The 12,765-nt window shown below is 41.8% G+C and overlaps 1 protein-coding gene across 5 annotated transcripts in view; it reads right to left on the bottom strand.

The window, feature by feature from the left end:
* PDZD2 (PDZ domain containing 2) overlaps positions 1–12,765 on the bottom strand; it is a 432,190-nt gene that overhangs the window by 52,144 nt on the left and 367,281 nt on the right. For all 5 annotated transcript variants that reach the window (XM_058307486.1, XM_071207654.1, XM_058307512.2 and 2 more), the window contains 4 exons: positions 10,477–10,588; positions 4,975–5,120; positions 1,473–1,592; positions 570–684 (listed from right to left, as the gene is read on the bottom strand). In XM_058307486.1, coding sequence (XP_058163469.1) covers positions 570–684; positions 1,473–1,592; positions 4,975–5,120; positions 10,477–10,588 — 493 coding nt within the window. The remainder of the gene's footprint in view (positions 1–569; positions 685–1,472; positions 1,593–4,974; positions 5,121–10,476; positions 10,589–12,765) is intronic.

Here is a 12,765-nt window from a genome sequence, read left to right as displayed (position 1 = left end):
CTGCTGCTATATTCTGAGAGGGGATCTGTGGTTTTCACCTGACTGGCAAAGGGGTCTGTGGAACTAAAAAGGCTAAGAACATGATTTAACTCGTATATTTATGTGTGGCAAACTAGAAGATGCTAAGGAAAATGTAAAAGATATTCATTTGGGAATGAAATGATGTGGTGATAGTTTTAGACGATATTAGATTTCTACTAATGATCAAGTGCTCTGCTTCCAGAGGCAAAACTATACCTCAAACTCTCAGAATTTTGATTCATCACCATGAATCAAAAGGACAAGGAAGGCAATTAAACAGCCTAATAAAAATATTAAGCCACTTTCCATATATTATCTCATTTAATCCTCATAACTCTTCAAGGTAAGTGTTAATATTCCAAATTTACAACTGAGGAGCCTGAAGCTCAGCTTATATCCGTCACCCGCGGTCAGGGTGTGCTAAGCGTCAGTTTCAAACCCACAGCGTTTGCGCTGTGCCATACACTTCACATCTTACAGAGGGGCAAATCTCAAGGAATCAAAGCTGACCATCGCTCACTGAGGACCGCCAAGAAGCCTTCTCTTACCTTCTTTAAGCCTTCCATCCTCTGCAGCAGATCCGTTGGGGAAAATGGTCTTGACGAAAATCCCCATCTGTCCTCGAATGCAGTCTCGACCTCCAGCAATGCTAAAGCCAAGGCCCTACACCCAGAAACAGACGGAGATCTGGGTTGACTGCTTTGTATTTTCTTGAGGGTAGCCTTTCCATTTCAGTATTTAGCTGAAGGTGTCCTTTCCAACCAGCCTCAGAATTAGGCTAACCAACCAGCTGTAAATCCAAGTCTGCCTTTCCTTCCCCAGTTCCCGTCTCAGATCTAGTTGCATTGCAATAGTCGTGCATTACGTTAAAAGGAGAAAGTCTTAGGTTGGAGCATATGAAATTGCCCATCTTTGGCAATGTTGACCTCCCAAAATGTCCATTTCATATGGATCAACCCTTAGCAGATGACAGTCATTTCACACTACACAGATGCAATATTTATTTTACTCTTTGTTTCTATCTCTCCCTTTGTAGAAAGTTAAAGTGGATATTTTAATATTTGCGTAAGATCACATTTTGTGATCATGGCAATGCATGAAATTCATTTGAAAGGATGACTGGGGCGGGTCTTCCCTGGTGCTTCAGGTTTTGCTTTTCTTACAATAGAGGTAAAAGTTGGAGGCCTTAATTCCACCTTCTGGGCCACGGCAGCCAGGAGCTGGTGGCAGCAAAGAGCGTGGGACCATGTGCCATGCTGAGGCCCAGAGGACGGATGCTGAGGAATGCATTCAAATCCATATGAAGTTAACTTCATCTACTCTTCCGTATATCTTGATTTTTAAAAATTTTACGTAAAATCAACGATAATAAAAAGTAACTGTTAGTTTTAAAAAAATAAATATGCTTATGTTCTCCTGGGGGACAAAAGAGCCTGCAGAAAAGACCTCACCTTGCCTTTTTCTTTGTACAGCCCAATGATGGAGATAACCGACGGCCGAATGAGTCTCCAGGGAGATTCCACATGGGTGGTGCTCAAGGAGCGGGTAGACTTCTTCACGATATGGTATTCCTAAAAGGTCAGAGACAGTCTCATTTATCCTGCTGTGGTCCCTTGGCATAAAAATATAGCCAGACTTGGAAAATCTCACTTGTCTTTTTTGTTGGACTATCATTTCCCTCTGCTTCCCCTTTCCCAGTGGCTTAAAGAAAACTTCTTGAAGTAAAGTGTAGAAGTAGCCGCTCCTGCAATAGATTGCCATGCCTTCTACCTCCACAGAAAGAACTGCTTGGAGACCACAAACACCTTGTGTTTCTCTTTCCTCAACCACATTCCACAGATGCTACTTCTGGATTTTTGGAATTGAGTCAGGAGCCAGAAACCAAGAGGCCTCAGAGACATAGCTTGACCACCTGTGGTTAGGTTCTCCTTGGGAAGCCAACCCCACCTCCGTCTTAATGTCATAGTCGTGGTTAGAAAGTATTGCCATTTGAAGCTTACATCACTCATTCAAAAATTCAGCAAGCCCTTCTTTTTTATAAAGCTCAAACCACAAACCCAAAAACTATTATTCCACATAAAACATGTCACCAAGAAATTGCCAACAGCTTCAGTTCTAATCTCTCACATTTGGAAGATAAAATATTTTTCCATAAGCCACACCCTTCCTTCCTGGCACATGGCAGTTCAAATCTCAACCTCCTCTTCCAGTCCATCACCCACAATACACACATGTCTAAGCAGGGTACCCTACTTACAAAATAAACAAGTTGTAAATTTAATCTATTACTAAAGCATTTCTCCATTCTAGTTTCTTGTTATTCTCCTTAAAATAATACGTTTTTTAAATGCTGCAGATATTCTAGCCTAAGTAAAAAAAAAAAACACTTTGTCTTTAATACAAGAAAAGAGACATCACAACATATTTTTTATCCTTAATGTGAGCATGTACAAAGGTAGAAATGAGATGCCTGCCAGTGATGTTTCTATGTTCCTGGAAATTTAGATCAATTATATTTAGCCATTTTATACAGTATCTTCCAGTAATGTTGTCCTACCAGACTTTGATTCATTAAAAAAAATGATGCAGGCTTGGCAAAGTTACTGACCTTTTTTATTCAAATCATAATGGAGATGGTCAGACATAGCCCATGGATTTCAACCCTAGAGTACAGAAGTTCATGCTTGGACTTGGAAGAGAATTTCTCTGATCACCAGTCTCCAGCAGCACCTCAATCCAGTTCCCATTTGGGAACGAGCGAGAACCAAAGGCCTGCATGCTTTGTTTCCCTTGAAATTTCAGGAGTCCCCCTGCCTGTACTTTCTAGACCTATGCCATACAATATAGTAGCCATTGCCACCTGTGACCATCTAAACTTAAATTGAAATTAACTCAAATTAAAATAGAAAATGCAGTCCTCAGTCTCACTGCCACTTTGCAAGTGCTCAACAGACATATGTTACCAGTGGCTCCCTTCTTGGAGGGTATGAATAGAGAACATTTCCATTCCTGTAGAAAGTTCTGTTGGATAGAGCCCCTCTAAATAATACTTTCGTGTGGAGGAGAAGAGAACAAAGGGGGGAAAAAGGAAAATCTTGGGAGGAAAAAAGGGCAGAGAATAAGAAGAGAAGATGAGAGAATGGACAATTTGAAAGGGAAAAAACTCTTTTGTAAAACTTTCTTCATCTGTGCTTCCTGCTTCTGAAGCCTGGTTAAAAATTGGTGTTTATATATGTCAGGTTTTCTCAGCAGCTCGGTTAGGAAATCACCATCACAACATTAGACATCCATGGCTGCAATGGCAGGGAAACCCCCTCTCTGTTCACACTAACACTGCCTGACCACATGGCTCTTCCTGGACTTCTTAATCTCCATCTGACTCTGTTGGTCTGGGTGGATCCCTGTGAGCAGGTCATAGACCTGTCTCAAGTCACAGATCAGAACTAGTTTTAACCATGTTCCAGGCAAGTTTTTTCTCCATGCTTTTTCTTAGTGCCCCACTGCCCTTTGGGTGAAGTCAACACAAAACAGCCTCATCTGCAAACTCTGTCTCTGACACACAGGTGCACTGACGAGGTGGAGACATAAATACTTCATATGACACATAATCATTTGCATGATATGATTCTGGCATATCAACTCAACCTACCTGAAATTCAGTTTTCTTATTCATAAAAGGGTTATAATGCACTAAAAATAAGGGCCTGCCCCAGATGACCTGAGGTAGAACTCTACAATCTATGAAGCTTCTTTACTTGTGGATATCACTGCTGCCACACTTTCCTGCTTCAGTGTAGGTCTAGGGGCAAGATGTCATCAGCACTCTGGGTTCAAAGAACACTCCAGAAATTCTCCAGAGATTGCCCGGTTTCTCCTGACTTGAGGATAAGGTAACTTAGGAGGAGTCTCCACGCACGGTTATGGGGCCCAGGGCTCTGATGGGGACAGGGCCTGGAATATCAAAATAACCACCTACTTTGCCCTTCTCTGCAGCCTTTGCTCGCCATGGCTGTTTGAGTCATTACTGGGTAACAGGAAGGACCCCAGGTATGGGACAGGGTCTCTCACACACATCCACACAGTTAAGACGCTGACACATGAGGCTCCCACTAAACCAGTGACGGTGGTTCCACCACAGACTATGAGATGCCATTGTCTTCTGGCAACTAAACACAATTTTCAGTTCCAAACACACAGTAGGAAGGGGATTAAGATGTTGGGATCCAATAAGGGATTTTCCCCCCTACTATTTTCATATATTAGGCTGACTTGCTTCTAGCCTCTCTGGATGGACTTCACTCTCCATCTTCTACCTCTCAGACATCCTAACTCCAAAGAATGTGCCCTGCACAGACGGGCAGTTCTTCCCAGCATGGAAACTTTGCTGGTCTTTGGAAAAAAAAAAAGCCTAGAGATCTAGGGACAAGAAAATGACCTTCTTTCCCTAACCAAGTGTCGTAGATTCCAAGGGCTACTGTAACAAAGTACCACAGACTGGGTGGCTTCAAACAACAGAAATTTAATCTCTCAGTTCTACAGGCCAGAAATCTGAAAGGAAGGCCTCGGCAGAGCTGTGCACCCACTGAAATCGGTAGGGGCTAATCCTTCCTTGCCTCTTTGGATCTGGTGGTTTGCTGGCAATCTTTGGCATTCCCTGGCTCACAGCTACAGCGTTTTAATCTCTGCCTCCATTGTCACATGGTTGTCTTCTCTCCATGTCCCTTCTCTTGAGGATACCAGTCATATTAGAATAGGGGCATGCCCTCCTCAGTACGACCTCAGCCTAATCGAACAAATCTCATCTTCAAAGATCCTATTTCCAAATAAGGCTATATTCTAAGGTATTGGGGGTAAGAACTTCAACATATCTTTTTGGGGGACACAATCCAACCCATTATGCCAAGCAACTGTGACTGTATGACAGAAGAAGAGGCTCCATGGAACTTGACTGACCTGCGCCGTTCCAGTTGAGTCCAGCAGCTGGGGAAGAGAATGCTTTCGGCCATCTCGGGAGACCTCCAACATCCTAATCCTGTGGTCTCCATTTTGCACCATCAGTTCGTTATATTCTTCAACAGATTCCAGACGATGTATACCCCCTTGGAAACAAAGGGAAAGGAACATGGCTTTCTGTGGTTCAAACAGAATCTTACAAGCATGTGTAGTCACAAACTCATTATTTTATACTCACAGTCATGGCATCCAACACAACGTGCTGAGCTCTCTGAGCTCAACCACCAAGGTCACCACAGGTTGGCTACAGATCGAGGCCATTAATGCCAGACAACTAAGAAAATGCCATTTTTTGAAGTGTCCAGATTGGAAAGGGAACAATGTGTATGTTTGACCTAAGTAATATGTAGCTGTGGTTGAAAGTGCAATAAACAATAGTGAGAATGCTATTAGTAGAGGGTTTCTAGTGAATGGAGAAAAGGCATTTTGATTTGGTATAGTTCTACTGTTGGGGCAGATCCTTTTTTCATGTCTAGTAACTTTTTGTTAACATATAACAACTTACAGAAGTGTTCACAAATCCTAAGTATACATAACAGCTAAATGAAATTTCAAAGTGAATGTACCAGTAACCAACACCAAGATCAAGAAACAGAATATTATTAGAACCTCACGAGCATCTTTGGTGCCACTAACCACCCCTCCCCAAGTGTAACCATTATGCTGACTTCACTTTAATTTTGCCTGTTTCCAAACTTTATATAAGCGAACTCATACGATATGTACTTTTGTGTGTCTGGCTTCTTGTCCTTAGCATTTATGTCAGTGAGAGTCCATCATGTTGTTCCATGTAGCAATAGTTTGCTCCTTCCCATTTCTGTATAAAACTTCATTAGATAAACCATACTACAGTCTCTTTATCCATTCTACTGTTGGTGGACACAGTTTTGATCTAGAACAAGGGTCAGCAAACTTTTTTGTAAAGGCCATATAGTAAATGTTTTAGACCTTGCAGGCCGTAGATGGTCTGTGTCATATATTCTCTCTTTCTCTCTTTTTACAACCTGTTAAAAAAGTAGAAATGACTTTCTTAGCTTGTGGGATAATAAAAACATCGGTGGGCTACAGTTTGCTGATCCCTGATCTAAAATATCCTGCTACTGAACATGCTTGTGCATTTCCCTTGCACATGCCATTTCATCTGTGTGTGTACCCAGGAGAGGGGATGCTAGATCACAGGCTTAGTTCATTTTTACCCACGTCATCCCACTGGCAGGCATGAGTTCCGGTTTCTCCACATTCTCGCACACTTGTAGTGTCAGTTGTTTTAACTTTAGTCATTATGGAAGGTAAGTAATGGTATCTTATTGTGCTTTTAATTTGCATTTCCCCAGTAGCTCAGGAGACTGAGCTTCTTTTCACATATTCATTTGCTGTTTGGCTATCTTCCTTTGTAAAATGCCTGTTCAAGACTTTTCCCATTCTTTTATTGGGTTTCTGTAATTTTTCTTGTTGCTTTATAGCAGTTTTTAAAATTTTGAATATATCATGTATATAAATCTTTTGCAGGACTTATGTATTGCAAATATCTTTCCCATTCTATGTCTTTTCACTCTCTTAATGGCATTTTTTGATGAACAAATTGTCCTCATTTTAACGTAGTACAATATATCATTTTTCCCTTATGCTTAGTACTTTTATGTCCTTTTAAGAAATCTTTCTAGTAGTGATTTTTAAAAACACCTTTATCAATACATGTGCTAATTTAAAATAAGATAATTTAAGGAATTTAATCTTCAAAGACCAATTACATATGAATACAGCAAAAATCACAGTACAATATTTACATTATACAGAAGATATATGTCTATGTATTGTTTATATATGTGTGTTTATCTATTTTCTTTTGAGATATCAAGTTATCCTGGTTTATTTAATGTTTATCTGATGACATAAAATTTCAATTTACTTAAAATTTTCTCAGAAAGTTTTCAATGGAATACAATATGATTTTGAACTTAAAAAAAAAATCATACCTTGGTAAGTGTTTAATAATCACTAAAAGTTAGAATAATGCAGAAACAGTTATATTATAATGGATATCACTAAAGACTTGGTTTTTCAAAAGCTAAGCATAAACTTTGTGATACAGATTTTCAAATATCTGAAATTCCCTGGCAGTCAGGGAAAATTTTCATTTCAGAAGTTTACTACCCTAAGGCGCTAACATTGTAATATCAAAAATATCAAAAGTGAAAGGAAAGCTGCTGACACAAAAAGGGAGGTGTGAAGTAAGGAAAACTCCAGGTTAATTATATCATAACAATGTTTCATGAAAGACTGTTGCTTTAGTCATTTTGGAGACAGACTGGGCAAAACCTTGGTGGAAACGGCCGGAACCTCTTTACAGAGCCTCCTTAATAATTCACGACTTAACCATTCATGACCGGATTAATCTTTCTTGGCATGCCTACTCATCTCAAAAAGATTTGTTAGAAGAAAATTCCTTTTGAACTGTCATCGGCAGATGAGAAACTACATATAGTATTGTCTTTAGATAATACACTGATACTTAAATACCAGAGTGACTCACTTTAAGAAAATATTAAATAAATACCCAAATTTGCAGGATAGACAAATTAGGGGCTGATCACATTAAAATCTCCCATATCGAATGTCCTAAGGCTGATCCTGTTTCACAGTACTGAAAGAAGACCCAATTCCTTAAGCCTCTTTAACTTTTCTCCAAATTACTTTTTTGTTTTTTTCTCTTGCTCTGCTGTTGCATGGATTCTTTGCTATCATGATGATTCTCAAAGGAGAGGATTTGTTCTTCTCCCCGCTCCTTTTCAAAAGCGGAAAGCATGTAAGTATCATTTGGGGTTTTACCCAACTTTCTTTGTGCACCATCGTTCCCCATCCCAACATTTTGCTTCATCCTTTACCTTAAAGAAAATCAGCTGACATTCAACCAATTATAATTATTATTTTTAATCCATCATCCCTAACATCATTCATTCATTCTCTCTAAGTCCAGACCACTGTTCTCTTCCTCTTCTTGCCAAGGTACAATTCTCCTTCAATCTGGTGTCCTCTGGAAGCTTCCCTCAGCGCCACCACCTAGAGAGACTTCCAGTCTTTGTACCGCTGGTGTTTGCCTAATTGTCAGCCATCGTTCTGTGTACATGTGTATTATCTCCTCATTGGGGAGACAAGGTCTTGAGGAGAAGGCCTTTGAAACCACTCAAGCCTCTTTCCCTCTTATGAACAAAAGAGGAGAGAACAATAAGAATGAAAATGATGGTGATGAAAATAATACTAATGACAACAATGGAGATAACACTAGCAGCTACCACTAGGTGAGGGCCTCCTGTGTGCCACTCTTTGGAATGGCAGTGCCGTCCACATTCTCTCAACTCCATCCTTTCAACAAGGACCAGCACTTAGCAGGCACTCATGCTTTTCTCAGGAATAAATGCACAGTACAGTCTTCATTTTACAGAAGAAAAAACTGAGATTCAGAGAGGTTAAGTAACTTGTCTGAGGTCATACAGGCAGACTGGGTGCTACCTGATTTCCCAAATGGGCTTCTTCATGATTCTATGTTTCCCTGTTATGATCTTGGATGTCTGGGAAGAGTATAAGAGGAGAAGGCAGCGCCCATTTCTGGCAAACAGTTGCCAGCTCTCTCACCGCTCAGTACAATACGCTGCTCCTTCCAAATGGACGGTCTCAACAAGGATCTGGAAGGTTTCCCAGTTATGTCCACCTCTCCTCATCCGTACCTAAAAAGCCCCAGGCTGGGGACAGAGTTCTTTCTGAGATTCCCAGGCAGCAGAGGGGTGGGGAGGAAGAACTCCGTCTGGGAACCAGATCCTTTTCCTGGCACGGAGTGAGTGACCTTTGGGATTCCCTTAACTTCCCTGTTCTCATCCATAAAATGAGGAATGTGACCACGCAGGTTTCAAAGGTCTCTGCCTTTCCTCAGAGCTCTGTGCTCTTCCCCCAGGACCCCACTTGTCAAATGCTGATCATCTCCTTCCAAGACAGCCGACCCAAAGATCTCCTCTGCGTCCCTGTGATGTCCCTGGCACCCCAAACACACACAGGACTTGAATTTGTTTCCCTCCGTAGTCATTCCTCAGGGCTGAGAGGAGCTGGAACTTCACTGGTGTCTCCCCGCAGACTCCTCACTGCCTCTGGGCATCACCGTTCTTTTTTGTCACAAACCCACATTCTAAGACTCATTCAGATGTAAGGGGCCTAATTATTCAGGAGTCACAAATACAAAACATAATTCATTTATTACTCAGGGTTCTTCAAATGATGGGTTTTATATAGAGTCCTCTACCTGGCACAACCCCTGAGAATCAGCTCAGGGGAGGGTGGGGCAACAGGGAGGGAGAAGCTCTTGGTTCCACGCACAGACTCTCCACGCTGATTTGGGTGGCAGGGACGAAGCTGACATTTACTGGATGTTAACACATCACACACTGTGCTATGTCATTTATGTTAGTGAAAAAAAAATCTCAACTTTTCAAACTTAGGCTTATCATCCCCCTTTGTTCAGGTGAGGGCGTGGAAATCCAGGCAGGTGAAATAAGCAGTCCGAGTCACATAGCAATTCAAGAGCTGAGGTTAATGCCAGCTCTGCCAGGCTTTTCCTGGTGTACCAGATGTCTTTCATGCACAGAAAGCCAGGGCTGACTCCTCCATTAGGCACAGTAGACAGGGTGCCAAGGACCCACCACCCTTTTAGGGTGCCGCAAAAATGTTTTAATTTTAATTTCTTCTAAAATCAGAAGAAAAAAAATGAACATAATAACAAGAACAATGGCTCTACAACGAAGAATCCAGCCCATACTTTTATACACCAATGCAGTAGTAAAATATAGTTTTGTTCGTTTATTTGCAAATAAATAAAGGAGGAAGGACCCCATGAAGCAAAAAGTGCCTAGGGACTATGAAACTCTAGATGCAGCCCCTTGTCTAACCCCTGCTTTCAACGAAGATTTTTGCAGGGCAGCTATTAGAAGGATATGCCCAGGAGATACACAATCTATTCATTTCAAAATCTGCCACTCCAAGCTGTTTCATTCCTTGCTTCGTTGAGAAGCAGGTTTGGTATGAGACAAATGGCTCTTTGCCATCTGTTCCTGTGGACCAAGGGTTTGGGGAGGGGCGTATGTGTTGGGGACAGAGGCCATCAGAAATATTCCACAGGGAATGGGGCGCCTCAAGTCCTATTGACATAAATGAGCCAAACACACAGGAAATCTAAGTCGAAGCAGAGATAAACCGAGATGTTGACATTTGCTTCGTTAAGCCCAGAATGAAAGTATTCACGTGGGAAGCCGCGCTAAATGTCCCGGGCTCGCATCAACAGTTTAGGGGTTTCAAGGAAAAGACAGCGCTCGCCCTGTTGGTGGCTTTACCTGCCCGCTTCTGAGGCTGGAAGCCTGTTTTCAGGCAGGCTTTATCAGGCAAAGAGCACCCGCTTACCTGACAGACGACTCTTGAGCTTCATTTTACTGCTGCCCTGTTTGGGGCTTTCCAAGTTTCCCTTGGATTCCTCCGGGCCACAGGGATCGTGGGGCTCGCCCATCCCAGGCATCTGAAACGCAGAGAGCACAGAGCTGGTGGGGGAGGCGGTCTTGTGATTACTTCTTGCCTCCAACGCGTTATCTTAAGCCTCAAGGAGCAGCCCAACAGGTGTCACCTGAGAAAAGAGGTTCAGGGGCCGAAAGCACAGCCCTGCAGACCATCTGGGATCTCGTAGCCTCACACTGGTAGGTCCCTACGCAGCACACACTGCTCCACACGGCACAGAACCAGGGAGATTTCAAACCACAAAGGGCCCTGGGGCCGTTTGGTTTCTCATTCTACATTTGAGGGAAACTTGTTGGTCAAGGTCACACCAGCGGCCACCGCGTGGACAATGGCAATGCCACAACTAAATCCCAGGCCTCTTGACCTGTGCCAGTGCTTTTTCCTACAATGCAAGTTGCAAGAAATACTAAACCAGAACTTGAATCCCAAGTCCTCTTCCCACAGGGAATACCAAGGCTCCTAAAAATATAGTAAGTCTTCTGTTTTTCAGAAGTTAAATGACCACATCCCTCAGTCAACCAGATACCTCTGGAATACTGAGTACTGATTAAACCCTTCCTGGAATCAAGCATCATCCAGGCCATAGGAAGGCATCAGCCCAAGCACCCCTAAGACCCCAAAATGAAGCAAGGATGATCCAAGGGCTCGTCAAGTCCTCCATCTAAAAAGATGCCAAACATGCTTAAAAGAGCTATGTTAATTGTGGAAGAAAGCTGATTTATATAGTCAAAAGTGTTTATAAAAGAAATTGCTGGGTAAATTTACACGTACAAAACCTATGAAATACTTCCTATAATTTGTCTTTCCATTAAAAATTTTATTTCCCTTTGAGATTCTGGAGAAAAAAAGCCTTATATTATTTAAAAATGGATAAAATTCATGCTAAGGAAAATGTACGTACTTTAAAAAAACACACAGGATGTCCTTTAGCACTTAGCAGTCATTGGAAAGACATATAATGATAAAGTGTTTTTTTTTAAAAACTAGATTTTAATAGGTTATAAAAATTACACGTTGGCTATCAAATTCAGTATATAAAAATGTATAAAGTAAGCAGTAAGTGCAATTTCCCAGGTAATCTCCCTTTTAAGAGGTAATTATATACCTACGATTTGGAAGACCCCCCCCCCCCCCCCCCCGGGAAAGCTCATCTTCATCTTTCTTGATGAAGAAGAGGGGGAGAGTCTGAGAAATGAGATATAGGCAAAATTGAGGAAGGGGCATTGGGAAAACAAATTAATCCTGACAAAGATAAATTGAGTGTTCTTATGACAACACCAGGAACTGGCAGGGCTCTGGGTTAAAGTCATTTAAAAAAGGCAAGAATGGAATCCTGAGGATGGTTTTAGAGATTTCCTAGAGGACATCTTTCTCAATTCCAAATCATGACATCAATTCCTAACATATGGGAAAGGAACCCTCTTTGAGACATGCCAGAGATCTGGGACATAGGAGAAGATGTGCAAATAAGAATGATCCAGGTAGAAGCTGTAGGGCCTCACCTTTGCTTTACCTAAAACCTTTATGGGCAGAACCTGTCTGCAGACTATAAACAGAAATTACTGGAGACACAGCTCAGTTCCTGGTTCTTTCTGATCCCACCATCCAACCCAGGCTGTCAGCCTACAGAGAAAGGCATTCCCTGGCTGGCATGTCATCACCTCCTTTGGTGCCTGGTAAGGGATGGCTTATTACACCTTGGCCAGAGCCCAAACAATCAGAAATCCTGTCTGAGGTGCTTAGGGAAAGGGAGGAAAACAAAACCGCCCAACCGGTCCCAGTTACGAAGCTCCCTCCTTTCATTTCCCCCCATTTTCCAGCACAGCCCCATATTTTCATAGACTCGGAGAAATTCTGGACAGTACCTGAGAAGAAGAGTGACCTGCCCAGGGTTTCTTAGCTCGTGACAGACAGACATGGCCAGGATTTGATTCTAGGTCTCCTGGCTTCCAGCTTAATGCCTCTCCAGGATATTTCCCCCTCCATCCCAATAGGTTTTTAAATTAAATTGATAATCTGAAAAAAACGATTCTGTACAAGTATATATAGTTTGTTCACCTCAAATTTTTTTGCCATTTCATTTTTACAACGAACATGTGTCTCACAGTAAATAATACTACTGCAATTTTACAGATGAGAAAATAAAACAGACTTTTAAGTCACGCCTTTTTGTTTATAACA

Source organism: Dasypus novemcinctus, chromosome 2, assembly GCF_030445035.2.
Source record: "Dasypus novemcinctus isolate mDasNov1 chromosome 2, mDasNov1.1.hap2, whole genome shotgun sequence".
NCBI classification, from domain to species: Eukaryota; Metazoa; Chordata; class Mammalia; order Cingulata; family Dasypodidae; genus Dasypus; species Dasypus novemcinctus.
Note: the sequence above shows the minus strand (reverse complement) of the source record. Positions and strands in the feature narration are given on the sequence as shown.